Raw genomic sequence first — 26,500 nt, 5'->3', positions numbered from 1 at the left:
CCTCTCTGACAGTGTCTCTAAAGGAAGCAAAAGAAAAAAAATCATTACTGGTACTGTATACGTAACAGTAGAAAAAAGCATCCAAATCAGAACACAGCCTGTTCTTTCTTATGAAGGCCAATTACAGCAGGTGGTTATTCTCACTTGGATTTCCCTTAAGATCTACACATACAAAACAAGTTATACTTAGGAGTCACTTAGATATTACAGCAGTGGGATGATATCTATCTAATAAGAGGTTTTGATTCTATTTTTTTTTAACTAAGAATATTTCAAAGTTAGCAGATAAGCATTCTTTCAAATATACATGTCTCTAAACATGGTGATAAGATACCATTGATAAGCAGGCTCATGTCACACACACACAAATAGACTTCGTGATATGCAGACAACTTTCAGAATATTTCTGTGTGGCCAAATCCTGCAAGCCTTAACACAGGCAAAACATCTGTAGTTTTACTTGAGTAAGGTGTCATCCCATGGTGAACAGCAGCAGCAAAAAAATTAAAGTCCGCAGGAACAACTTATACTTTGAGATTAGTCATTGCTTTAAAAAGACTTCAGATGACAGACCTAAAATTTGATCTACCTTAAAAGTGCTCATACTAATGCATGTCACATAATTTTATTTGTTGTATTTTCAGTACATGAAATAATTGGTTTTGGAGAGAGGGAATTTACAAGGATTCAGAAAATAATGATTTAAGCTAAAATTACAAATTTAAATTCTACCCTTAAGTAACTATTATGTCTAGATATTGAGCATCATGCATTCCGCATTTGGATCTCTTCAATACCCAGAGACAGCAAGGTGAGTTAGACAGAATGTGTGCTCACACCTTTAAAAAGTGAACAGTGTATTTTTTCCTTTTGTTTGAGAGCACTGTATCAGTAAATAAGCAGTAACTATACATTACAGAGTGGCCTGAATATAAAAATTACACATGCTCTCAAAGGAAACATGTACCAAAGCCAACAGTCAATTTTAATAATTGGGAAGGCAAATAACTGGATTGTGTAATTCCTGGGAATACCACCCAACAGCAGAAAAACTAAGGAACCAGGTCTGTGGACACAGTCTTGTTAAACAGCAATGGGGGCACAGAGTAAGAGCTAAGCTATGACATTGCAGAGAAGACAGTGTATATAACAAAGCACTAGCAGTGTCACACTAACTTCAAGAGAACACAATTGCAGGGGACCAAACAACTATAAATGTCCATGTTTAGACATTAAAAACAGATCCATACCCAGAGTAACAGTTTCCTTAATTGACTCCTCTGCTTGTGATGTAGTATTGTTTTGCTTCTTTGTATTAAGAAAAGAATGAAGATTGTAACTTCTCGCTTTCAAGCTAGAGGTTGTGGCTTCAGGAAATACAGATGTGTCTTGACTTTGGATTGAGAAAGCTAAACTCTAGTGGCAGAAGAATCATGGCAAAGAATTTAGTTATTGATCATGGTTAAATATTCTCAGAAATATAATACAAGAGAAAAACTGCAACAGTAATTTTTAACTTTTCTTTCAGATCCATTTCTATCACAAACAGCAAATTATTGTCAAGTGAACTACACTGTCAGTTCTAGATAAAAACACAAACTTGCCATTATATTTCCTGTAAATGTCAAAAGATTAAGTTTCTAATCACACAACACTGTAACCTTACATAAATTGCATGCCAAAGCATTCCCTTATTTCAAAACTGTGTGTAATACCTTGTTGAAATCCTTGCTGTCTTCAGAAATCCTATGTTGAGAAAGAGATGACGAGATATCAAAGTCAGGACTTGGTTCCAAAGGCTGAAAAGGCGGACGTTGAAAGTTAGGGAAATTTCTTTCTATATCAGAAAAATCGAGTCCAACTGCTGGAGCTTTAAAAAAAAAAAGTGGAAAATTTATTTTAAAAAAATGAAAACCTGGCACCTACACCTCAGGTGCTATAAATGTAATGCATAAGATTTAAAAAGTTTATGAATAGTTTTGCAAGTATTTTGTGTTAAAACAGGCTATTTACATCACTGTCTCTCTGAAGTGATGCATGTGTATACACTACCAATACAGGTTGTGCTGAGTCAATTCAAAGTAAAAACTAAGATTGTTTTAAAGTATTCTGGGACAGTGACAAACTAAAATGCTGAAGCTAAACACTACGTAAAAAGAAAAGGAGGACTTGTGGCACCTAAGAGACTAACAAATTTATCTGAGCATAAGCTTTCGTGAGCTACAGCTCACTTCATCGGATGCATGTAGCGGAAAATACATGTAGCTCACGAAAGGTTATGCTCAAATAAATCTGTTAGTCTCTAAGGTGCCACAAGTACTCCTTTTCTTTTTGTGGATACAGACTAACACGGCTGTTACTCTGAAACATGTCAACAAACACTAAGTAGTAATTCATGACCATACTCTCATACTTTCATGCATAGTCTTCTAATTTGGAGGCATAGAATATTAACAAAAACTTAAAGGATATATAAATAAATGCTATATAAATTGCATCTCATTTTCTTTACAAGGTTTGGTTTAAAATACTAGTATTTACTATTTACCGTTAGCTGTACATGTGTGTGTTTTCCACTACAGACTGAGATAAATCCGTGGCAAAAAATATCTTGAAACCACCCAATTATCCTACCAGCTGCATATGTACAACTTCCTCTGAAGCCAGTGGAAATTGCACATATGCAACTGACTATATAATTGGGCCTCTGATCTTTTTGGCATTTGGCCACAGGGTGCAGAATATCAGCAGAACAGGGAACATCAACATGTATATTATCTAGTGATTAACAAAATGTAATTAAAGTTTGAATACAGATTAAATGCATGTTCTTGTTAAACTCCTTTTCACAGTATACTTCTAGTTCTTGTATTCAGTCTCCATATTCTAAACAGGTTATTACCATGGAAAGATGTACTGTGTTCAGGTAACCAGTTCAAATCTTTCGTATATTTGTCTATGATCTGCTGAATTTGACTTCTATTAGAGATAAAATTCTCTTCTGCAGGCAGATGAAATTCAGAAACTTCAGAAGAATTCTCTTGCCTCTGCTGAGCAGTGGTAGGTGTTAGAGATGCTGAAGAGTCCCAAGGGCTGCTTGCTGTTTCTCTCAATATCCTATCCTCTGCACTATTTGAAGATAACTCTGGAAGATAAACCGTAAGTCTGACACCCAGTTTTTCAAATAAGCCCCTTAAGTGAACTTGTCCGAAAATAGACTTTTGACAGCATAAACCTTGAAACAGTGTAAACTGAAGATTTTTAAAAAATGATTGTCTTCTATCACAATTCTCTCCCATACAAAACTTAAAAGTAATTTCTATAAATCTACATTGACAATACCTAATCACATAATGCTTGATGGAGCGTAGCAACTTCAAAGGATGAAGATCTTTACCCTCTCTCTCAGGTACATATGTGGCCCGCAATGCCACAGCATCTGAGTGCCCCACAGTGTTTTAGTGTACCCTTAAACACACATTATGTAGGGCAGTGTCAGTTTGCCATTTAAAAATTTACATAACACGACCGGTAAAAGCGTTATTAAATATTTTCAGAAATCTTGAATCAGAAGACTATATTCAAAAAGAGTAAAGAAAAGTTAGGTCTCATAATGCTAACTCAGTCACACCCATGTGAATAAAGAAAAGGAGTACTTGTGGCACCTTAGAGACTAACAAATTTATTTGAGCACAAGCTTTCGTGAGCTACAGCTTACTTCATCGGATGCATTCAGTGAAAAAAACCCCATGTGAATGTTTCATGTTTACTAACCTGTCGTATCTAGAATATTGAGGAAAATATTTGACTTGTATTGTTCAAAGTAACTCAAGACCATGGAATTTCTTCCCAAAATGAGATTTTCCCAGAAAATTATGAACATATAAAAATGAGGAATTAAAATACTGTATCAGACCTGATAAAACCATACCTCTAAGGCTTGCTACAAAGTGTATGCTATGACAAAACATCTGAAGTTTGTGATCACTGTTCAGACAAATTGTCAAGTAATACTGAAACTCATAGATCAGGGGTCAGCAACCTTTTAGAAGTGGTGTGTACAGTCTTCATTTATTCACTTTAATTTAAGGTTTCGCATGCCAATAATACATTTTAACATTTTTAGACTCTAGAGACTCATTTTTAGACTCTCTCTCTAAGTCTATATATTATATAACTAAACTATGTCATATGTAAACAAGGTTTTCAAAATGTTTAAGAAGCTTCATTTAAAATTAAATTAAAATGATCTTACACTGCCGGCCCGCTCAGCCCGCTGCTGGCCTCAGATTCCATCCATCTAGGCCGGCAGCGGGCTGAGTGGGGCCGGCGGCCAGGACCCCAGACCAGCAGCCCACTGCTGCTCAGCCCGCTGGCGGTGTGGGGTTCCGTGCGCCAGCTCCTGTCAGCCAGGGTCCTGGCTGCCAGCCCTGCTCAGCCTGCTGCCGGTCTCGGTTCCCGGCCCTGTCCACGTAAGAGTAGGTACCTACGTTCTCCCTGGTTCTAGCCATTCTCTTCCTCTCTCTCTGCACTGAGATGAGGGTGGGAGTGCGCTGAGCACAGGGCTGGGGGTTGGGGTGCAGGGTCTGGCCAGCAGCTAGAATGAGGGAGGGGGCTCAGGGTTGGGGCAGGAGGTTTGGGTGTAGAGCGCTTACTAGGGCAGCTCCCATTTGGTGTGAGGGGTGCAGGTGGGAATGTGGGAGTGTGTGTGCATGTGTGCGCAGGAGCTCCTGTTTGGTGCTCAGGGTGGGATGTGGGGGGTGCAAGAGTCAAGGCATGGGGTGTGGGGGTGTGTGAGGAGGGTGCCGGAGTCAGGGCAGAGGGCTGGGGGTGTGGGCTGGAGTCGTGGGGGTGCTCCCAGCCCCCTGCCCTGAGCGGCTCATGGCAGGGGGCTGGAAAGGATACCCCGATTCCACCCCCTTCCCCAAGGTCGCCGGAGCAGAGAGCGCACTGCAGCTCCACTTTTCCCTCACCCCCTCCGTAGCCGCAGGGAGGGAGAGGAGGAGGGGCAGGAACCCAGCACACTGGGGGAAGAAGCAGGGGGAGGGGGAAGCTTGCCTGCCCTGCAAGGAGAGATCGGGGGGGGGGGGGGGGGGGGGCAGAGAAGAGCAGGCCGGGCAGGATTTTTAATGACATGCTGCTGTAGACAGCAGCGTGCCATTAAAAATTGGCTCTCGTGCCCTCTTTGGCACGCGTACTACAGGTTGCCGACCCCTGTCATAGACAGAGCAAAGACTTACTGTAGAAGAGCGAAGACTTACTGTATGTGCATGTATGAAATGTTAAATTCCTTTTCTGAGCAAACAATTTATAGTTTTCCTTTTTTCAATTTTGCCAACCTGAAAACCTGAGGTACTTCAAACAGTACTTGTAACATCAGTTGCCATTTGCCAAAACTACTGTAGTTGTAGTTAACTTGCTAACATGTTCAGCTTACTTGAAAGTCAAATAAAGCTACAACCATAGAACATGCATTCCATTTTATTTATGCTCTATTTCAGAGGGCAACATTAACAAGGCTTAAGTAAAGTTTCACATTAATCAATCTTCTTTCAGAAGAACTCACTAATGTCAAAGTATTAGATTCATTTTCCTTTATAATATTGTAAATAAAATCCAGTTTATAAGAAAAAAAACATTTACCAGTGTTAGCACGGCTTAGGTCCAACTTTTCACTGGTTAAAAAACTGCCAGTGGAAATGGTTGTTGAAGACAAATAATCACAGGCTGCCTCTCGTGCACAAGCCTGTGGAGCAAAACTGTTTGTCCATCCTTTAGAAAGTTCTGCCTAGGGTCAAGAAAATATAACTATAGCATTGTGTATGGACAAGACAAATTATTTAAAATACAAACACTTAATTTTGAGCTCAGTTCAAGTGTAGGAACCTTCATTATTTGAAGACTCAGGCAAAATAAAGGTTCATCATTGCTCAGTACAAAAATTTCTCACACATGCATGCGTGCATACACCCCCCCCCCCCCACACACACACACACCCCCACACACAGCACACAACCACATTCTCAGGAACCGTTATATTGCTTCCCAGAACTGTACATAGATCATACACCATGTAAACCAGGTGATCCACTGGTGCTCAGATTTGGCTATTTCTCATCATAGATCCACTTCAATAATAAAAGAGCAGATCTCAGAGGAACAGAAGTGTAGTATAGGAAAGCCTCCATGTTTATTTTATAGGTGACCTGCAAAGGAAGACTGCTGGGTTTGTGCCTTTTTTGTTTCTTTATGTCATATAAATGGGGCCTGGAAAGGTTTATTTTATTTTTTAGAAATTTTGCTTTGTTTTAAATTGTAAAAATATCAGGGATACAAAGTTCTCTCCCCTGTTTTTGCTGGACAAATCCTTAGGAGACCAGAAAAGCTGGAAAAAGTGCTTTCTTAGTCCTGAACTGAAAGGGACAAGATATTTGAATATTTCAAAGATTTTGCTGCTGTCTTTTTTAAAGTGTTAACAAAACAGGTTTAAATTACTTAAAAACCCTTTCATCCATTAGCTGCTCAGAAACTTGTAATATTCACACCACTTCTCCAGTAGTCTATGAAAACTTGCAGGAAATAAAGGGTAAACAAGACCTGAATTTCTACTGAAAAAAGAAGCAGAATTGCATGTGTGTTTTACACATCACAAAGCAACAAAATTATGATATAAATAACTGCCCCCACAAAACACTTTGCAGGTCACCTTCAAATTCATATTTCAAATAAATAAAAAAGGTTTAGGATATACTAAGACAGTCAACTGAATTTAAGTAGTATAGTTATTTTAAAAGACATGCTATATTAATTTCCAGCATAACTAACCGTACTATCAGGTCTAAATGATGGCTGAGAATCTGTAATTACTCCCCTTCCAATGTCAGCAGCATAAATTGGTAAATCTTGACCCATGACAACAGAATCCTTGGGGTTGGCTGTAAATCAAGAACAGGAAACAGCTAAAAGTCCAACATTACCAAATTTTGAACACTAGATGGCAACCAGACTTAATCCTGCTGCCTCAGTTCCTATATAACTTGTTGACTTCTGTTCATGTTTACCTCTTCTTTATCGACTATAAAAAACTATCTGCTCCATTGTGTTACCTCCAGGAACAGCAACTGCACTGGTAAATGCAGAGTGCTTCTCCTTAGTTGGCTTTTCTACAATTTACAAATGCCAACGATACATTCTTTTTTGCAAAATATTATCTGAAGAACTTAATCAGTGGGGGAAGTATGCCATCAAAAGTTAGAGAAAGAAAACTGTTACCTAGAACAGTGGTTCTCAATCAGGGGTATGTGTACCCTTAGGGGTACGTAGAGGTCCATCAACTCATCTAGATATTTGTCTAGTTTCACAACAGGCTACATGAAAAGCATTAGCGAAGTCAGTATAAACTAACATTTCAATTTATTTTATAATTATATGGTTAAAATGAGAAAAGCTATTTTTCAGTAATAGTGTGCTGTGACACTTTTGTATTATGTCTGATTTTGTAAGCCAGCAGTTTTTAAGTGAGGTGAAACATGGGGGCATGCAAGCCAAATTAGCCTCCTGAAAGAGGTACAGTAGTCTGGAAAGATTGAGAACTACTGACCTAGAAGGCCAAGAGCTCCCCCTTTGAGGCAAACTAGAGAACGTACTCTCAGATCTCACCTCCCAATCTCTGAAGTAGAAACACAAAGACTGGTGCAGATAAAGATTGGTGGAGTGATAAATAATGAGGAAAGGGCAGTAATACAAAGTGATCTGGATCGCTTGGTAACGTGGGCCCATTTAAACAAAATGTGATTTAATACAGTCAATAATGCCTTTATGGGCAGGTATTTTGGATTAAAGTGGATAGCTAGGTAAAATGAAAATGGATCAGAAAAGGAACAATGTTCAGTTAGCAGTTCTGACTGGGATAACAACGTGGAAGTAAAATCACATCTGGAATAATGCTAGCAGGGTTGTTTGGGATTGGGGGCTGAGCAGATGAACATGGACTGGTGCTTAAGGCTGGAAAATTTAAGGTGTTATATATAACGTCTAGTTATTATTTTAAACCAAAATACCAAAACCCACAGCTATCTATAAATTGCCTACCCCTTAACACATTCAGATTTTTTTTTTTTAAAAAGTGTCTTTAGTCAGTATCTTGTTAAAATCAGAGTTATTCAAAGGAAAATATATGGCTGGCAGGAGTACCAAATTCAGTCCTGAAATCCAGGACCACAGGGATGAAAGCATCAAAGACCACAATTACCACCCATACGATAGCTGGTTTGGTTCCTTGAGAAAGTCACCATAATATGGAGGAATAAATATAAGGAAAACTCCCTAAAATACGATCTATAAAACTGAGTATTACATTTAAATGTATGTAGAGTCAAGCGTGCGTGCGAGCAAGCGACACACATGCACACTTCAGACCCACTGTACATCCTCTAACAAATCAGGCCAGACATAGTTAAAGAGCTGTATATTTTACAATGATAAAATAACTACATATACCTTAAAAAAAAGATGGATTCTCCCACCTGGCTCATGTGAACTACTAGCATCCACCACCAGTCTTTCATGCCAAGAACTGCTTAGTTGGTTAGTGTATCTTGGGTTCTCATTAGAATCTTGTACTTTGCAGTTTGCTATGGGTAAGTCTCTTTCCTCATGAACAGATTCACTGTTGCACATGCCAGACATCAGGTCTTCCACAGATGAAATGAGAGAAGCTTCTCCACCAACGGAATCTGTCTTATCTGAATTTGAAAGAATTTTTACTTACTAGAGGTAAGAGGTAATGTTTCATAAAAAGACGTGCTGTGTTGAAACGCGCATTTTGTACTACAGAAATACAGTATTGAATTTGTAAAAGTGTTCGATTTCAATTAAAATGTTTAGCACTTGATAAAATGCATTTAATTTCTAGGTTTAATTTAAAGTGATACTGTGAACTTGAACTCTAGTCAATTAAAAAAATTAAAACTAATTTACTGAGTCCCTCTGCCCATTTGTGTAGTTTTAGAACCAGGTTTTCCTAGTTTTGAAAGACCTAAGCAATTAAGGAAGCTATCTGACTTTTCAGGGGAAACAACAGTGAAATGTAATATCACAACTTTCATGTCTGTAATCGAGTGACCAGAGAGATTGAAGTGATTGAAGAGATATTACAACAAAAAAAACTTCAAACCCAGACTCCAGCAAGAAACTGTTGAATTGGAATTCATTTGCAAATTTGATACAATTAACTTAGGCTTGAATAGAGACTGGGAGTGGCTAAGTCATTATGCAAGGTAACCTATTTCCCCTACCCCCCTCCCCCACCCCAGACGTTCTTGTTAAACCCTAGATTTGTGCTGGAAATGACCCACCTTGATCATACACATTGTAAGGAGAGTGGTCACTTTAGATAAGCTATTAACAGCAGGAGAGTGGGGTGGGAGGAGGTATTTTTTCATGCTTTGTGTGTATATAAAAAGATCTTCTACACTTTCCACAGTATGCATCCAATGAAGTGAGCTGTAGCTCACGAAAGCTTATGCTCAAATAAATTGGTTAGTCTCTAAGGTGCCACAAGTACTCCTTTAAATTTGATATATATCACACCTACTGCTTCCCCTGATCCCCAAGGTGTTACCCTGCCAATAAGAATAATAGGTTGGTATGACATGATTTGTTCTTGACAAATCCATGTAGACCGTTACTTATCACCTTATTTTCTTCTAGGTGCTTACAAATTGATTATTTGTGCCATTCTCTTTCTGGGTACCAAAGTTAAGTCGACTGGTCTATATTCCCCTTTTTATACAGAGGTACTATATTTGCTCTTTTCTAGTCCTTGGGATACTTCCCATCCTCCATGAGTTCTCAAAGATAATCACTAATGCTTCAGAGATCTCTTCAGGCAGCTCCTTAAGTATTCTAGGATGTATTTCATCAGGCTCTACCAACTTGAAGACATCCAACTTGTCTAAAGGCATGTCTACACCACAAAATTAATTCGACCTTACTTAAGTCATCATACAACTGCCACAGTAATTACATTGGTTGTGCATGTCTACGCTTTGCTCCTTGTGTCGGCGGTGTGTCTTCAGCAGGAGTACTTGCACCGACTGAACTGTCCATGTGTGGCTTTTTGGGAAGACTTCTGAAAGCTAGCAACAGTTGACTGATGTAAGCAATCCAGTGTCTACACTGACACTGTGTCGACCTAACTACATTGACATTGACTCAATAACTTCACCCCCATAAGTGGCATAAAGTCAGTGTAGCAGGTGAGTTACATCAGTGAGGGCGAAATTCTAGTGTTGACATATACAGAGTTAGGTCGACATTTGGTCAATGCAAGACAGCTCTCTCTGTAGTGTAGACTAGGGCTAAGTAATTCTTAACTTGTGCTTTTCCAATTTTAGCCTCAGATCTGACCCCATTTACACTGATGTTCACTATGTTAATCATCCAACACTGCTAACTTTCTTGGTGAAAACCAAAACGAAAAAGGTAATACATTGCTGCGTTTCCAGGTGTTGTCTTTCCCTCCTCACTGAGTAATGGGCCTACCCTGTCCTTGGTGGTCTTCTTCCTTTTAATTTTGTTCCTACATATTTGCGTTATTTTATATTCAGCCTCTGTAATTTAACCTAGTTTCCACCTTATGTATGACTTTTTTGCATTTGAAGTCATTGAAGATCTCCTGGTTAAATCACAGTGATTTCCCTAACTTTCCTATTCATTGGGTAATTTGCTTTTGTGCCTTTAATAACGTTTCTTTAAAAAACTGCCAACTTCCCTTAGACATGCTTCCCATGGGATCTTATCTACCAATTCTCTGAGTTTGCTGAAGTTTCCCTTAAAGTCCATTTTCTTTATTCTGACGTTTTCCCTCCTATCGTTCCTTGATCATGAAATGATCAGTTAATGATTCCATTTGCACCCAAGCGGCCTTTCACCTTCAAATTCTGAACTAGTTCCTCCCTGTTTGTCAGAATCAAATCAAGACTAGCCTCTTCCCTAGTTGCCTCCTTCACCTTCTGTAAAGTTGTCTCTAATGCATTCCAAGAATTTGTTGGATAATTTGTGCCCTGACTTATTATTTTCCCAGCAGCTGTATGAGTAGTTGAAGTCCCCTGTCACTACCAAGTCCTGTGTTTTGGACAATTTTGTTAATTGTTTAAAAAAAAAAAAAAGCCGCATCCACCTGTTCTTTCAGTGTTAGTCCTCTTGGGTGTTACTTATAACCACAGAAGGTATTCACAATACAGTCTGAAAATGTAAGTTGCTATTTTCCCCTTAATAGTTTAGTACCTTACAGTATTTCTTAAATGAACCGTACAACAAACTTATTAAAAGTTCTGTAGCAATTTGACACCATCCCTTAATTTTGTTGTTGTTGCATATTCTATGTATGTTCTAAGAACCCACTGCTGCTGTACAGCACCTAACATCTGTAGAATTTCTATGCAGCAAAACTACCTCAAAGACAATTCATGGGCAATTCATAAGGGAACACTTACACTGAAGCTGCATGTTTCAGATGAAATCTCAAAAAATGAACAATTTAAAAATAAAATATGGAATATCTAAAATCTTTTAAGTCACTAACCTTCACTCTGAAAGGAATCACTTAATATAAAAAAATAGGGCCTGATCATCCAATCATACTGCACTGGGAGGGGCATGCAAATAACCAACAGGATAACCAAACCCTGAAATTAAATTCCATGCAATTTCCCTTTTAAGTCTGTATTGAGATTGTAAATAACAGTATTTTGTATTTATATAGCAACAAAAAGCATAAATACCTGAACCTCAATAAAGCTACAGCTGAGACCCCTGCTTCCACCTCAACCACCTCAAAGTCTTAAAAGAAAAATGCTCATTTCTTACTTCAGGAATTATATTTCAAGCACACCAGAACATCTAGTAAGTTTTGTTGCTTTTTTTTTTTTTTACCTGTAAAAGAAACTCTGCCACTCCTTGGCGTGTCTAGCTCTGGTATTACACTTAGTTCATGTTGTTCCAAATCTAGCCCTAACTTGATTTTAGCCAGAGGCGGTTTTGAAGTTTGCCATCTCTGTTCTCTTCCCAGAATTCTTTGAGACTGCTCTGTAATATAAAAATAAATGTTCTGCAATATACATTTTTGCAACATACTATAAGCAGTTGAAGATCCAATTTGAGGGAAGGGAAAAAAGAAAGCAGTTATAATTGAAAAAGTGAGCAGCAGCATTATAATATGATAAATGGCCTCACCGATTTGCTCAGCTTGACTGATGCTTTGTGAAAGCCATCTGTTTTCATCATATTTGTTCATATCACCACAATTAACTTCTTGAGATTTATTTTCTGCATCTTTGAAAAGGTAAGTCATCAGACTGAAGTGATCAGACTTCTGTGTTTCTGTCATCTCTCTGTACGTGACAGATTCTTTTGTCTTAAAAAAGGAAGTAACAGTGGCTAAGATAATTTTCACACCCATTTTACTAAACCTCTATTTTTTCCATGTGTACCAAATACACTATACCTGAGGACTTTCCAGAAGACGGAAAGAGAAAGGTTCTAAGAGCTCAACCCAGAAAAACATCTAAGCATATGAATACTTGTTAAAAGTTAATTACTTGTGTGTTTAAGTGTTTTGCTGAATTGCGCCAAAATAATTTGTTTCTTGCAGGATCCAGTCCTGAAATAATATTTCTATTTGCTTCTCAGTTACTAACGATAGGGATTTTAATTCTCTGAAGAATCCACAAATGAAAGGCAGAGAACCAAAGCAGCGTGAAGTCATTCTTTATGATGCCTACTGTTCTCGACCGGTTTAAATAAAATAAGGCAAAAAAAAGAGTTTCTGTATAGCCAGCTTCTATAAAGAGACTTGCTTAACTTGAAGATATTGTGGACTATATTGGATAGAGTTGAGCAAATAATGGAGTTTTTGGTTCAGTGGCTGAACCAAAATAAGTTCATTTTGAACCAAAATTGAATTATTTTGGTTTCTTGCTTAAATAAAATGAGTTGTTTCAAAATAAAATGTCAAAACAGCTCATTACACATACACACAGTCGAAGTGTTTCAACTTGCAAAAAAAATGCACTCTTTTATTCCGATGAATTATTAGCTGAATTCAATTCTACCTTGAATAGTTTTAGTCACCCTGAACCAGTGGTTTTCAGCAAATTTACTATCTGCTGAAAAATTTTCATCCAATTCTAATCTTAGAATGGTAACTAAAGAAATCCCTTAGGTGACTTTATGGACAAGTTTTATACTGGAAAAAATTGACAACCTGGGAATTTTTAGTAAATGAAATTGATTCTGTAAGTTCAAACAAATTTTAATCATCAACGGTAGCTTAGTTCATAGACAATTTGATCTCTTTGCTATCACCCTCCTCCCACCCCAACCTCCCCCAAAAAGGAAAATTCAGCAAAGAAAAAGCTTTAGAAAAGGCCCCATAGTTAGAGGGTTGGGGAGAGAGTTTTTCTTAGATTACAAGGGACAATTATGAGTGCCCCAGCCTAAACCTTAATGGATATTTGTCCATATCGCAAATATCACACTATAGCTTTTTGCCTGCTCGGGAGAAGCTGCAAATTTCAAACAAGATTAGTTAGAATTGAGATGCAGAACAGGAAAGTTGCCTTTTGAAACAGATCAGCCTTTACAAATGTGAATTTTTAAATTCCTTTGTGAAATGAACAGGGGTTATTTTATATCGCTAAGTGATTAAAAAACAATTCAAAGCCAGAGTGTTACTGCTATTCAGAAACAATTTCACAAAACAGAAGGCAATATAAGCAATTTTAAAACCAATTTTCCTGTTTGCAGGTATAAAAAGTGTAGCTCAGTTTTTTAAAACTGTTTACCTGACAGAAGTGTTTATTATATCCTTAATGTTAGAGGTATCATTTAAAGGTTGTAAAGCTGAATAATGATGCCTGCAAATATTTCAAAAACTGTAACTACTTCAGTGAACACTACATTCAGAGGTCAAGCTAAGACAAACTTAGCACAGTTCCTGTATCCTTGGACAGACGAGCCACGAGAGCCTCTCTCTAACAGAACCACTGATTACAGATCACAAAGGTCACAGATCACTAGTTTGAGTCTTAGTTTCAATAAAGGAGAAACGCACATCCTCAAAGTCTGCACACTACATGGGGAACTCTGCTAATCGGCAAAGTCCACTCTGTAGCTTGGACACCTACTAGCAGACAACTCATTATACTACATTTACAAAACATACCTGTTTATTAAGAAAATCCTTCAAAGCCTCTTGTTGTCTCTGCATCTGTTCCTTCAATTTAGCCTGCTTATGTAAAAGTAATTCTTCCTGCATTCTCTGCCTAGAAAGAAGAGCTTCTCTTTGTACATCCAGTTGCTCTTGCAGTTCTTTCAAATGGTCTTGCTGAGCTTGGATGCTCTCTGAAGAAGCTAGCACTCTCTCTCTTAACTTTAGTATATTGGAATAATTTAACAAAGATGTACCTCCATTTTTGGATGTCAACGACTCCTGGATTACCCCAGTCTCAGATTCACCAGGAAATAATGAAGTAAGTCGTTGAAAAGGCTGGGGGATAGTTTGTTCAAAGGTTGTCTTTATGCTGCTCTCTGTAGGTACCTGCTGGTATTCCGAAGCAGCAAATGATGCAGCCTGAGCTATCAGAGACCCCTCTGCTGCTGGCATATCAAGAAACATAAGCGAAGGCTGTTTTTGTGCTTCTGTCTCTATTAGTAGGTTTGACATCTTCTGAGACGTTACTGACTTTTTATCAAGGTCTAGGGTTTTTGAAGGCTCAGATGACTCTTCTGTGGGCAAAGCTGAACTGTCCCGTTGTATCTGCGCTTCTGTTTGCATCATAACTGAAGCATCTTGTGAAGTCATCATGACTGACCCTCGCAGCTTCTGGGATTCTGACAACTCTCTGACCTGATGATCAGAAGGATCCAACATTTCCATCTGTTCTTGTGAAGGGTAATTCTGTTGTGGCAAATGAAACTGCCTTTGCTCCAACTGCAAGGCCTCTATAGATTGTATCTGTCTACTAGAGCCCATGTTATGCCTTTGCTTGTCATCTCTCTGTTCAAATGACTTTTCCAACACAAAAGGTGTTCTTGAATGTGTGGTTAATGGCGGAACATATTCTTGTACATGAACTTGCACAGATGACTGGTTAGCTGATGGATGATCTCTATGAAGCACTGCTGGACCACGCATTTGTAAAACTGATTCACAGGTAGTTGGTTTTAAGTTAATAAATCTTGACTGCAATGTAACCGCAGAGCCTAATGGCATAGAAATAGATGGATATCTTTGCTTCAGCTTATTCTGATATTCCTGCAACTGTTTTCTGGCTTCTTCAACTGACTGTTTGTGCAATCTAAACAGAACAAAAACATTTCTTTCCTGTGTAGCATGAAGACAGTTTTCATTATTGGAACAGATTTCAATCACAAAATAATTCTCAAACAATCCAACCAAGATATTAATTTTACCCAGGGAAAATACCTGTTTTGCAGTAGAAGACATTGCTGATAGTTACGAATCATCTGTATATGATTTTCTTCATTAGAACTGCTAGTTTCTGGCACTGCAGCAGTTTCAATCTAACAGGAAATGAATTGTTTAGGTGGGAAAATTCAAACAACACGTATAAAACCTATTAAATAAGATTAATGCTAGGCAGCATGTTCACTCTTACTCTAAAGCCAGCAGAAGCCACTCCGCATTAGTGCTTGTTTGAAGTCCATGAAATTTCAGCCTGAGGCAGTGGAGCTGGGGTGCAGTTCCTAGAGCAGCTGGTCTAAGGCTACATTCTCTCCTGCCAAAGTGGTATTATATACTAGCACATACTCTGGAAGTTAATGCTCTCAGTTGATCTGCCGCTTATTTCAGAGAGGTACAAGGGTCCAGCCACAGACTAGGGGACCAATGATCCAAGATGGCTGCATTTAAAGGAGGAATGGGGGTCTAGAAAGAAGATGCCTCAAGATCACTTAAGAGCAACCATTAGACCATACCCTTTCCATATCCTCATTCATCTCCCACTCCTCCTGAGGTGATAATGTTTGGGGCTTCTATGTAGCCAAAAAGGCAGATTTTTTTTTTTAAAAGAGCAGTTTCCCTTTTCCCATGCGTTTCTGTACAGAAGAGAATGATATGGCTCACTGCACAAGTCAGCCACATGACCTTGGTTTTTGTGCATAAAAATGTTCTAGCTTCTATGATAAATGTTCTATAATCCTGCAGAAATAAATCAATACCCAAAGTCTGTGGATGTCAAGCGAATCAATGCTTACACATTAGCACAAATACATTTTGGAGCTAGGAAATCCTGCCTCACGGCAAACAAGTTGAAAATAAAGTTTAAACAATTACTCCAATTTAGTAATGGGAATCAGCTCTCAATTTTGATACAAAGTATTCTTACTTTACCTTGTGTTCCACTTCCCTCTGTTGGTTCATAAGTGGATCAGGACTCCGCTGTGACTGTTGAGCTTTCTCCTCTTGCTCTTTTTTCTTTATTTCCTCCAGCTGAGCCTGCATTTGGACATTCAGGAACTCTGCCTCTAAGCATATTCTCTTTTCTTCAATTTGCTTAAGCAAAATTAGCTGCTGCTGTTTTTGTTGCTCTATTCGCTCTATCTATCACAGAGAAATACTACAGTAATTCTCCAGAATTAAATGACAGAAGCATAAAACATAGTTAATTCTTATGTCCCGAATCACTTGCAGCGAAACCTACAATAGGCAATCCCTATTGCAAGAGACCTCTAAAAGTAGCCCTAAAGTTTACAGTATAATTTTGCTTGATTTTGACTAGAACAGTTTCTTACTGTCTGTGTGGTGGTTGCTTTAAGTAAAATTTCACTGTACAGAGCTATATTACATATTGCTTCGAATAATTGCTATTAAACTGATAAAATAAAAGTGATCTATTCATTTCAGTTCTATTGACAATTTTCGGGTGGGAGGGAGTGGGGGGACAAAGTCCCCATCTTGCAACTGAATTCAGAATAAGTGTACTTTGCAATTCTTTCGTGCTTTTCAAAGATTCTCAACACATTTTGCTAACGTTGATGCAAGTCTCACAACACCTCTGAAGTAGCTAAAAGGTACACAGCATAAATTGCACTTCACAAAACTCTGAAGTGGCTTATTTTTTTTCGTCTACGAATTTGTTATGCACAAGTCACTGAAGTACCTGGGCACAACAGCAGCTCAAAACCCCTTGGGATAGGTAGTGAAGAATACAGAATCTATTTGAAATTGTTGCCAGGACACAGAGGTTAACACATACTCTTATAAAACATGCCACAAGATCTTTAATGGTCACGGTCACATTCCGGGGTGCACTACAGACCAGTGATGGGGTGTGTCACCACCTGCACTGCAACGTTGGGCACCGCACAATGCTTTGCTGTTGTAGCTCACAAACATGAAAATCACATCTTGAATATCTGTGTATAGCTACAGTCCCAGTACAGCAACTCTGACCCCAGCAGCCTGTCAGCAAAACACCTGCCATGCTCTGGGTTCCAGCAACCTTGGTTATTACTTGCAGGGTGGCCCCAGCAACTTCCAGTTCTAAATTTTCCCAAAAACTTGTGTTCTGTACTGTCCAGCCCTCTCCTGGGCAATTCAGATATTAAAGGTCTGTTTTCCCATCGGGGTCAATACGCAAGTTTGCCACCTTAACTCGAGTTACCCTAAGAGTTCAATTTAAACACAAACACTGGACTAATTTTGATTAAAAAATAAAACAAGTTTATACTTGTACTCACTTAAAATCTCTTTGTAGTTAAACAGGGTATTAAAGTCAGCAATTGTCACAAGAGAACTAAAGATAAAACTCTTTATAGCAGCTAAACCTTAAATTAGACTTGGTTCAAGGTAAAATCCTTACCACATGTTCCCATAGCTGACCAAATTCTTGGGTCAGAGCTGCCCCCCTCCCCAAGGGCTGGTTCCTTTGTCATCTTAGGTTAAAGAAGGAAGTAGAGAGATAGGGAAAGAAAGAAAAATAACCTGGGGTGTTTTTGCCTCTCACCACTTTTATAGTCCAGTCTCCCTTTGAAATGCATTTTCCTGAGGGTTACCCCTAAATAAAGTTACTTCTGGCTGTGGAGTCTCTGAAAGAGGTTCCATGTTGTTGCTTGCTAAACTGGAGATTAATATATTCCTGCTCCCCTTCCTTGCTAAAGGATGGCCACTTGACCAATGATTGCCCATCAACTTTGATGACTCCTGGCTAGAGGAATCAGTTTTTCCTTTGTCTTTGAGAAACCAGTTTACCTCCTCCTGCTGTCTCATGGAGACTGTTTACTACTTATATGTAAACTGAGGTAAACACACATTCCTTTGTTTAGGACAGACCTGTTTAACAACTTTTGCCTAATCAGGGCTGTGTGCGTTTGAACATGTGCTACTATCACCATACATCATACATAACTTCACATATAATGTTGCTACCATGATATTATTGACCATCAACTTGTTAGTTTTCAAATGATACTTCACAAGGCATATTTTGTACAAAGACTATTACTAGAGTATATGGTGTGACCATGGGGCACTTTGCAGAACAACTAAGTGTGGTATGTAACCTATCACTTTTATAAGCTTCTGTACCAGATGACTGGAAAATAGCAATGTGACACCAATTTTTAAAAAAAGCTCCAAAGCAATCCTGGCAATTACAGGCAAACTGGTTTAAACTATAGTAAAGAATAAAATAATCAGACATATAGATGAACACAATTTGTTGGGGGGAAGAGTCAACAGTTTTTGTAAAGGGAAATCACAGCTCACAAATCTCTTAGAATTCTTTAAGGGGGTCAATAAACGTGGACAAGGATGATCCAATAGATATAGTGTACTTAGATTTTCAAAAGCTTTTGACAAGATCCCTCACTGAAGGCTCTTAAGCAAAGTAAGCAGCCATGGAATAAGAGGGAAGGTCTTCTCATAGATCAGTAACTGATTAAAAGACAAGAAAGAAAGGGTAGGAATAAGTGGTCAGTTTTCTAGAATGGAGAGAGATAAATATTGGTCCCTCACAGGGATCTGTACCGGGACCGTGCTGTTCAACATCTTCATAAATGATCTGGAAAAGTGGTAAACAGTGAGGTGGCAAAGTTGGCAGATGATATAAAATTACTCAGGATAGTTAAGTCCAAAGCAGACTGCGAAGAGTTACAATGGGATCTCACAAAGCTGGGTGACTGGGCAACAAAATGGTAGATTATATTCAATGCTGGTAAAAGGCGAAGTAATGTACACTGGAAAACAATCCCAAGTATACATATAAAATGATAGGATTTAAATTAGCTATTGCCACTCAAGAAAGATCTTGGAGTCTTTGTGGATAGTCTGAACACATCAGCTCAATCTGCAGCAGCAGTCAAAAAAGCTGATAATGTTAGGAATCATTAGGAAAAGGATAGATAAAATGACAGATAAAATCGTATTCCACTATATAAATCCATGGTACATCCATACCTTGAATACTGCATGCAGTTCTGGTTGTCCCATCTCACAAAAGATATATTAGAAATGGAAAAGGTACAAAGAACGGGTAATGAAAATGATTATGGGTTTGAACAGCTTCCACATGAGAAGAAAGACTGGGACTGTTCAGCTCAGAAAAGAGATGAGTAAGAGGGTGGAGGATATGACAGAGATCTGTAAAATCATGAATGGTGTGGAGAATGGAAATAAGTGTTATTTACCCCTTCACATACCACAAGAAGTAGGAGTCATCCAATGAAATAGGCATCAGGTTTAAAAACAAACCTAAGGAAGTACTTCACATAATGCACAGTCAGTCAATCTATAGAACTCGTTGCCAGGGGATGTTGTGAAATCCAAAAGTGTAACTGGGTTAAAAAGAATTAGGTAAATTCACGGAGGATAGGTCAATCAATGGTTGTCAGCCAAGATGGTCAAGGAAAACCCTATGCCCTGGGTGTCCCTAAACCTCTGATTGCAAAAGCTGGGACTGGATGACAGGGGGATTGATCACTTTATAAAATTGCTCTGTTCGGTTTGGTCCATTCCCTCTGAAGCATCTGGCACTGGCCACTGTTGGAAGACAAGATACTTGGCTAGACTGACCATTGATCTGACTCAATATGGCCATTCTTAGATTTGAAATATAGCAAATATAATGTAAAGCACATGTTAAAGGATCCTGAGAAGTTAAAAAAAAAAAAAAAAAAAAAACCCCACATACCTGTTTTTGTCTCTCTATTTCCATTCTAATTTTGGCTGCTTGTTCTTGAGGGTGGATTAGGACTGAATTTCCAGCTATAACAGTATGCTCCAATGTTTCTGGAGATTCTGAAACACATGTATATATTTAACAGATAGCACAGTCAGGAATTACTCATGTCGGGGCTTGGGAACTACTAGTCAGAACACTAAAAACGTAGGTATTACAGGTCAACCCAGTGTTTCATCTGCGGGTGGGTTTCCCTAATTGAGTCTAAGGAAAACACCCTAATGAGAAGTTCCTCCTCCAACATCCCCACTGGTTCCTGGGAAGGTGGAAATTGGCACTTCCCACCACCTAGAGTTCTGCCCCTGGATCTTGTAGAGGGGCCCATCTTTTATACTGGTTGGGGTTTAATAGCAACTTCTAAGATGGAGAGCTTCATCTTTCTCCTTTTCACTGTTCTCCCAGATGCAGGGAGATGGGGAAGGGGCTTCTCTTCCTCCACACACCCTCCTGAAGCAGTATTTACACTTTCCAACCCACCATCTTCCTAGCTGCTAAAAAAGAACAGCAAGCTTCTCACATTTTTTTTCCTCCCCTAAATTCATTCATAGCTTTCTGGAACAGATCAATGAAATCGGATCATGATTTGGTTTCACTGCTTCTGCCAAAATTCTCTAAGTCTTCAATAAGCTACTGAAAAAGCAACAGCAGCAGCAACTCAGGTCTCTGCTGCCAGAAGGAGAGGTGTATAGGCAGCACTGCCAGGTAAAGACAGAAAAGACTCTCCTCATGCACCCTCAAGCAGAAGAGTTTTGAGCCTCTGCTTCTGCCTTCTCAGCATCCCCATGAACACCAGTCAGCTTCAATGGAGCATTTAAATTGAGAATGGTCACTGTTATGACTAGCTCTCAATATTCATGAGAAAAGGTTTCCTGTTCCCCTCTAGCAAGTGTATTTCTCACACCTTATTGATGAAGTAATAAAATTACCACATCTACACACACGCCTTAATGGCAAAGCCATTCCAAAAATTTCAGGGAATGCCTGTTCAATTTAAACAATGAGATTACAGCAAATGCATTCACGAGTATAAGTAAAATTCTAATGTATTAAAGGTACTTGAACATTTACTTATTAAATAACTACAGTACTTGTGACTGAACTACCTAATAGTTAGACTCTAAAAAACCAATCACATGCACTAATCCAATGACATCCCAGAAGCAAATGGGCAATAAACAAATGGTTGCAAAGTAATTACAAATCAAGCAGTAAACCCAATCTATTTCATGCTAAAGATAATTCAAAAGAGCTACTGAATCCAGGAACAGATGTCCTTCCAATTTATTGCTACTTGACATCCAGTATGTCAAGAAATATGGGAGAAAGGGAGTTCAGCCTCCCTCCAAAGAACTTTCTTTTAAAAGAAGTCCCTTTAAAAAAATTCAGAAATGGACCAATGGTAAAATTTTCAAAAAAGTAAGTCTCACTGAAAATCAAATGGTCTTTCTTAAAGCCAAGTCACATAGCCAGTTTTTAACCCACATCTCCAAAATGAACAGAACAAAGCACCAACTTTAGGCTGTTCATTAACGAGTTCTTATGGGTAAAGCAGTATTCACAGCTCTGCCCAGCCAGGCCTTCTTTGCTCTCAAAGCACATTTAATTTTAGTTGGAGAGCTACACAATACTTACCTATGGCTTCAGAGACTAAATCAGTATGTTGTTCATGACCAGGATCTGAATCACATAATCGTCTCTCTTCACTAGCAAGTGTTCCTGACTCAATTGTCTCAATTTCACTTTGAATCTCTGCATCACATTTTGAAGTCCACTGGTCTTTTTGGCTCCGGATCTTATTTAGCAATTTTTTTAAGACCAGTTTTGATTGTGGTTGGGGAGCCACTCTCACTTCATGATCTAGGAGGAACACAGACCTCAAACTCTTAAAGGTATAAGAACAAGACAAAACAAGGTACACATTATGTAAGTCACTGATTGTAAACAAAATCATCCTAGTAAGATATTTACCGTGGCAAAATTTGTTTTCATTAGCTGCTTATACAAATGGATTAAGGAGACACAAAACTTTCTGATATGGAATAGAAAGAGGTTCTCAACATAGATATCTTAAGGTACCTTTTCAAAATATTTATAATGTGCATGTATTACAGTCAACATGCAATCTCACTAGTTACATTTACAAATCCTGCAACTTCTTAGGATAGTCCTCAGTACTACTCAACACAATTCATAGGACTGAGACAAAAAAAACCAAGAGTTCACTTTTTCATTTGAAGTTTGTATTTATTACTTTCCATTCCAGAAATTGGAGTGTATCAAAAGCTGTTAAGGATGCACAGATTTCATATCTATAATTACAAAAATACTTTAATAACTAGTTAATCTACATTCAACTTAAACTACTCAAACCCATGGTTCCAAAGAAACTGTAGCTCATCCCCCTTCTAAATTCAGTAGTTCTTATTCTTAGATGTTAAAATTAATTAAAGAGAGATGAAGATTCCATGATCTCTGGTATTTAATATACTTTCTATTTTTATTTTATTTTATTTTATTTAATTCACTACTACATTTTCCAAAATTCCTGTACAAAAACAATACCTCTTTTTCCTCTGGTACATCCAAATGGCTTAAATAATGAAGTATACCCAATACAAGAGTTAAACTTGAAAGTTTCTTACTCTCTGGTTCACTGGGGTGCTGGGCTTCCTTTTCTGCCACCTCGTCCAAATTTGGTTGAGTCTCACATGCAAAATCTGGCTCCAGGGAGATATCCAAGTCCTCATCTTGAGACCGATCAGAGGGAATTGGCAAAGGCTGTGGCTCTAGGTGCAAAATCATGTCTCCTTTCATTTCTAAAAACGAAATGAAACCATGTGAAAGTCATATATTCTAATCTGTAATCGGAATACAACCACTTTAACTTGCAAGAGTAAGACCAGCACATAAGAAGCTCCTCAAGAATTCCAAAATTAAAACTTCGTTTCAAAGAAACTAAGAAAGTTGTTTGAATCTTTCAACACATCTAATTTACATCTCCTACTACAAAGTTGTTTTTTTTTTTAATACTGTATGCTGACAGTGGCTCACTTAATCTTTCAAAATAGCTTACTCCTATCTCCACTGTACATATCTTCAAAGGCAAACTCCAGTTCCCTCTGCCAGTCTTCTTTAATTTCCAGGCGTCTGTATGCAGGTTCGAACAGCTGAGGTGGCATCTGTGCCACAATCTGTCTTCTGCGTGCCAGGTCCATATTCTGCATCTGTTCAAGTTCTTTCATTAGCCTTTCCCGGTCCTTCAAGTAGCAAAGTAATCAATTAACAATTTAGCATTCACATCCAGACAGTCTGACATTAAAAGTAATAAAACATTTTCATTTAGCTGCCATGAGATTTGTTTAATGCTTGCTTCATATTGGAATACAAAATTCCTGAGCTTAAATATATACACACAGAACACCTCTTAAAATATATTAATCTAGCTATCCTACACTCATTTATTGGCATCAAGAGAGTCATTAATAGCACTGAAGGATCAGCTACAATGTTAAAGATCAGAAAATATACCTGTAGGCCAACTTTCCTAAATATAGGATAACTCCAAGTTTTCTATTTTATAGAACAAAACATTGGGTGTTGTTAAATTGCTGACCTGCAAAGGATTTTTTTTTAAAGATCGGGCTAGTACTCTCTTTGCATTGTCATGATATATAGAAGAAGTCAAAGTCTGTTTTAAATGTTTTCTTCTATTTTATATCTTAGAAATATCAGCAGTCAATTTTGGTCTTCCCTAGTTTTGCTGGATGACTGGTGGGGGTCTTGGAGGAAATTATATAGATATTAGCTCGCACACCTTGCGTGACAGACTGGGGATATTGAATATTTAAGGAAGACTTCTTTTCTCCAAAATGTTAGTCAAGTTAAACAAGTGTTAAAACAAAAACCGGGGAGTTACAACAGTGACTAAAATCCATTCCTTTCTTAAAAGCCCAACTTTTACTTCATCTCTTGTGATATAATTTTTCTAATTCTCTAGTCACCATCAAGACCTTTGTGCTAAACAGAAGCAGAATTGCTAATGTAAAATAAAAAAAGGCAGAAAAAATGTTTTAAGAAAACATTTCAGGCTTCTCAAATTATAAAGAAACAAAAGAGGCAAAAGTCTCATTTTTCTCTGTGCTGAGCACTTACCTCCAACTGAAGTCAATAAGAGACGCAGTTACATAGAACCTTAGAAAATAATCAAGCCTTATATGACTCAAGTTGGGTAGCCAATCACCATGGCTCCAAAAATTAGTGGACAATTTTGCAAATGTTGGGCTTAATCTGTCTGTGCCTTCACTCATCATTTGGAAAATGAAGATATCTTCCCCCCCTTAAGGGCTTGTTACGAAGATAACTTCTTTGATCTTTCTGAAGTACTCAGATACTTTGATAAGCACTACAGAACAGCCATAAGGCAATTAACAATTTTATATTCACTGCAAGGGGTAGATGGTGTACAATAAATAAGGCATGGGTTCATTTACTGAAAAGTTATAATAAACTATTGAACCCTTGTTCCTATATACGTAATGAGGCACAGATGTTCTGTGGAAAAAAAGTAGTAAGTGATCTAGGCACCCTAGATATAATTTAACTATATCACAAACAAAACCCACCACTAGTAAGTAAGTTAATTTAATAAATTAAATCCCTCTTCCCCATACAATAGTTTGTCATCTCTAAAATTCCCCCCATTTTCAAACATCTTGGGGAAAAAAAGATGAGCTCTGCAATGTACTCAAAAGATCAGGGTATTTTGTATCAAGGGAGATGTGAATTCCAAAGTGGTAGGATGATCACTGGAAACACTCAGCCAACAGCGCTTTTTCATTTGTATCAACAGACTCAAAACAAACAGAGCCCTGGTCTACACTAGGAGTTGAGGTCAAATTTAGCAGCGTTATATCAATTTAACCCTGCACCCATCCACACGACGAAGCCCTTTTTTCGACTTAAAGGGCTCTTAAAATTGATTTCCTTACTCCATTCCTGACAAGGGGATTAGTGCTGAAATCGGCCTTGCCGGGTCAAACTTGGGGTACTGTGAACGCGATTAGACGGTATTGGCCTCAGGGAGCTATTGCTCCTTGTGACCACTCTGGACAGCACTTGCAACTCAGATGCACTGACCAGGTAGACAGGAAAAGGTCCACGAACTTTAGAATTTCATTTCCTGTTTGGCCAGCGTGGCAAGCTGCAGGTGACCACGCAGAGCTCATCAGCAGAAGTGACCATGATGGAGTCCCAGAATCGCAAAAGAGCTCCAGCGTGAACCGAATGGGAGGTACGGGATCTGATCGCTCTATGGGGAGGGGAATCCATGCTATCAGAACTCTGATCCAGTTTTTAAAATGCCAAAACATTTGTCAAAATCTCCCAGGACATGAAGGACATAACAGGGACCCAAAGCAGTGCCGCGTGAAACTTAAGGAGATGAGGCAAGCCTACCAGAAAACCAGAGAGGCAAACGGCCGCTCCGGGTCAGAGCCCCAAACATGCCGCTTCTATGATGAGTTGCATGCCATTTTAGGGGGTTCAGCCACCACTACCCCAACTGTGTTGTTTGACTCCTGCAATGGAGATGGAGGCAACATGGAAGCAGGTTTTGGGGACGAGGAAGATGATGATGATGAAGTTGTAGATAGCTCACAGCAAGCAAGCGGAGAAATCGGTTTTCCCGACAGCCAGGAACGGTTTCTCACCCTGGACCTGGAGCCAGTACCCCCCGAACCCACCCAAGGCTGCCTCCCAGACCTGCCAGGTGGAGAAGGGACCTCTGGTGAGTGTACCTTTTTAAATAGTATACATGGTTTAAAAGCAAGCGTGTTTAATGATTAATTTGCCCTGGTATTCGCGGCCAATACAGCTACAGGAAAAGTCTGTTAACATGTCTGGGGATGGAGCGGAAATCCTCCAGGGACATCTCCATAAAGCTCTCCTGGATGTACTCCCAAAGCCTTTGCAAAAGGTTTCTGGGGAGGGCAGCCTTATTCCATCCACCATGGTAGGACACTTTACCACACCAGGCCAGTAGCACATAGCCGGGAATCATTGCAGAACAAAGCATTGCAGCGTGTGTTTGCTGGCTTTCGAACATCTGTTCTTTATCTCTCTGTGTTATCCTCAGGAGAGTGATATCATTCATGGTCACCTGGTTGAAACAGGGTGCTTTTCTTAAGGGGACATTCAGAGGTGCCCGTTCCTGCTGGGCTGTTTGCCTGTAGCTGAAC

General features: G+C 38.7%; 1 protein-coding gene and 1 non-coding gene across 15 annotated transcripts in view; both read right to left on the bottom strand.

Annotated features, from left to right (window-relative positions):
* CEP295 (centrosomal protein 295) overlaps positions 1–26,500 on the bottom strand; it is a 53,356-nt gene that overhangs the window by 9,606 nt on the left and 17,250 nt on the right. For 12 of the 14 annotated variants that reach the window (XM_043528852.1, XM_037889592.2, XM_043528864.1 and 9 more), the window contains 15 exons: positions 23,338–23,521; positions 22,907–23,080; positions 21,897–22,121; positions 20,217–20,323; positions 16,418–16,627; positions 15,491–15,588; positions 14,228–15,362; positions 12,238–12,418; positions 11,938–12,090; positions 8,526–8,744; positions 6,826–6,935; positions 5,644–5,788; positions 2,903–3,145; positions 1,716–1,870; positions 1,251–1,416 (listed from right to left, as the gene is read on the bottom strand). In XM_043528852.1, the coding sequence (XP_043384787.1) occupies positions 1,251–1,416; positions 1,716–1,870; positions 2,903–3,145; positions 5,644–5,788; positions 6,826–6,935; positions 8,526–8,744; positions 11,938–12,090; positions 12,238–12,418; positions 14,228–15,362; positions 15,491–15,588; positions 16,418–16,627; positions 20,217–20,323; positions 21,897–22,121; positions 22,907–23,080; positions 23,338–23,521 (3,505 nt within the window). Of the gene's footprint in view, positions 1–1,250; positions 1,417–1,715; positions 1,871–2,902; positions 3,146–5,643; positions 5,789–6,825; positions 6,936–8,525; positions 8,745–11,937; positions 12,091–12,237; positions 12,419–14,227; positions 15,363–15,490; positions 15,589–16,417; positions 16,628–20,216; positions 20,324–21,896; positions 22,147–22,906; positions 23,081–23,337; positions 23,522–26,500 lie in introns of those variants that run through there. The other 2 variants (XM_037889609.2, XM_043528876.1) reach the window with 2 other exon arrangements.
* LOC114021704 lies at positions 6,044–6,126 on the bottom strand. The gene has a single exon (XR_003566161.1). It is a non-coding gene; the product is annotated as a small nucleolar RNA U2-19 (small nucleolar RNA).

The sequence above is a fragment of the Chelonia mydas genome, chromosome 1 (assembly GCF_015237465.2).
Source record: "Chelonia mydas isolate rCheMyd1 chromosome 1, rCheMyd1.pri.v2, whole genome shotgun sequence".
Classification (NCBI taxonomy): domain Eukaryota; kingdom Metazoa; phylum Chordata; order Testudines; family Cheloniidae; genus Chelonia; species Chelonia mydas.
This window is presented reverse-complemented; position numbering and strand designations above follow the sequence as displayed.